At 59.0% G+C, this 1,876-nt stretch overlaps 1 protein-coding gene across 1 annotated transcript in view; it reads left to right on the top strand.

Annotated features, from left to right (window-relative positions):
• ABHD8 (abhydrolase domain containing 8) overlaps positions 1-1,871 on the top strand; it is a gene marked incomplete at its 3' end in the record, with an annotated part of 2,200 nt that extends 329 nt beyond the window's left edge. Inside the window, exons 2-5 of the mRNA XM_009070091.1 lie at positions 29-453; positions 1,137-1,307; positions 1,385-1,601; positions 1,752-1,871. Coding sequence (XP_009068339.1) covers positions 29-453; positions 1,137-1,307; positions 1,385-1,601; positions 1,752-1,871 — 933 coding nt within the window. The remainder of the gene's footprint in view (positions 1-28; positions 454-1,136; positions 1,308-1,384; positions 1,602-1,751) is intronic.
• Positions 1,872-1,876: the final 5 nt, after the last annotated feature.

Genomic DNA, 1,876 nt, shown 5'->3' with positions numbered 1-1,876 from the left:
CCTGCACTGCCACAACCCCCCCGGGGAGCCCAACAGCACCGTGGAGCTGGAGATGTCTGATGTGGCTGGCCAGGCTCCCAGCCAGGGCCCTGCCAGCACTCCAGGCTCGCGGGAAGCAGCCACCACCCCCGGGAAGAGACGCAAGCGCAAGCCCAAGAAGGTCGTCAACATCGACTGCAAGAAGCAGATCACAAGCTGCAAAGGGACACACAGTGATGTGGTGCTGTTCTTCATCCATGGCGTGGGGGGCTCGCTGGACATCTGGAAGGAGCAGCTGGACTTCTTTACCAAGTTGGGCTACGAGGTGGTGGCTCCTGACCGGGCTGGCCACGGCTGCAGCTCGGCGCCGCAGATCGCCGCCGCGTACACCTTCTACGCGCTGGCCGAGGACATGAGGGCTGTCTTCAAACGTTATGCCAAGAAGAGGAACATCTTGATAGGACATTCCTATGGGTAAGGCACCTGGAGAAGGGAGGGATTCATCACACCCACCCTCCATCCTCTCCTCGGTGGCAAACTCCCAATAAATCCCACACTTTGAGGGTGTCCTGCTCTGGGTTTATCCCTCAGTTCTGATCTCCTCCATCCTCTTGGGGGGTGTTTCTGGGCCCAGCTAATCCCAGGGCCTGGTCTGCAGTGGGGGAGCTGGTAGAATATGGGCTATAAATAGAGTAAGCCCAAGAAAGTCAATTAGATGGAGACTAAGCAGTGCCTGGGAGGAGAGGGAGCTGAGTCGGCTCTGAGCTGGGCAGGATTAGCTCAGGACAAGGCTGGGTCAGGCTGGCTGGCACCCAAGTGGGTCCCAGCACCCTGCAGGAGTGAAACTCCCAGCTCAGCCCCTCAGCAGGGGAGTTTGGCTCCCCTGCCCTGGAAAAGGTCAAACAAAGGGTTGTAGCCTTCTCTCCAGCCATGGAGCCTTGAGATCATAGAATCCTGGACTGGTTTGGGTTGGAAGGACCTTAAATCCCATCCAGTCCCACCCCCTGCCATGGGCAGGGACACCTCCCACCAGCCCCAAGCTCTGTCCAACCTGACCTTGAACACTCCCAGGGATGGAGCAGCCACAGCTTCTCTGGGCAACCTGTGCCAGTGCCTCAGCACCCTCAGGGTCAGAGCATGTCTGTCTGTCCCCACAGGGTGTCCTTCTGCACCTTCCTTGCCCACGAGTACCCAGAGCTGGTCCATAAGGTGATCATGATCAATGGTGGTGGCCCCACAGCGCTGGAGCCAAGTCTCTGCTCCATCTTCAACATGCCAACCTGCGTGCTGCACTGCCTGTCCCCCTGCCTGGCCTGGAGCTTCCTCAAGTGAGTTGTCATCCCCGTGCTGGGAGGGACACTGCATCCCCCATGCTCCTGTCCTAACCCTTGGCTCTGTCCCTCAGGGCTGGCTTTGCTCGCCAAGGTGCCAAAGAGAAGCAGCTGCTGAAGGAAGGCAATGCCTTCAACGTCTCCTCCTTCGTGCTTCGTGCCATGATGAGTGGGCAGTACTGGCCAGAGGGGGATGAGGTGTACCACGCTGAGCTGGCTGTACCCGTGCTCCTGGTCCATGGGATGCACGACAAGTTTGTCCCAGTGGAAGAAGATCAACGAATGGCTGAGGTATGGGATGGAGTCAAAGGTCAGGCTCGATCATCTTTTCCAACCTAATTGGTGCTGTGAGTGGGGCTGGGTGGGTGAGAGGGGTCTGGGTGCCAGCAACACACAGTGAACTCCTCCCAGCACTCACCCTGTGCCACCACCTCCCTGCAGATCCTGCTGATTGCCTTCCTGAAGGTGATCGACGAGGGCAGCCACATGGTGATGATGGAGTGTCCCGAAACGGTGAACACGCTGCTCCACGAGTTCGTCCCGTGGGAGCCAGAGCCGCCCGCTGG

Source organism: Acanthisitta chloris, unplaced genomic scaffold (genome assembly GCF_000695815.1).
Source record: "Acanthisitta chloris isolate BGI_N310 unplaced genomic scaffold, ASM69581v1 scaffold12322, whole genome shotgun sequence".
In the NCBI taxonomy this organism is placed as follows: Eukaryota; Metazoa; Chordata; class Aves; order Passeriformes; family Acanthisittidae; genus Acanthisitta; species Acanthisitta chloris.
This window is presented reverse-complemented; position numbering and strand designations above follow the sequence as displayed.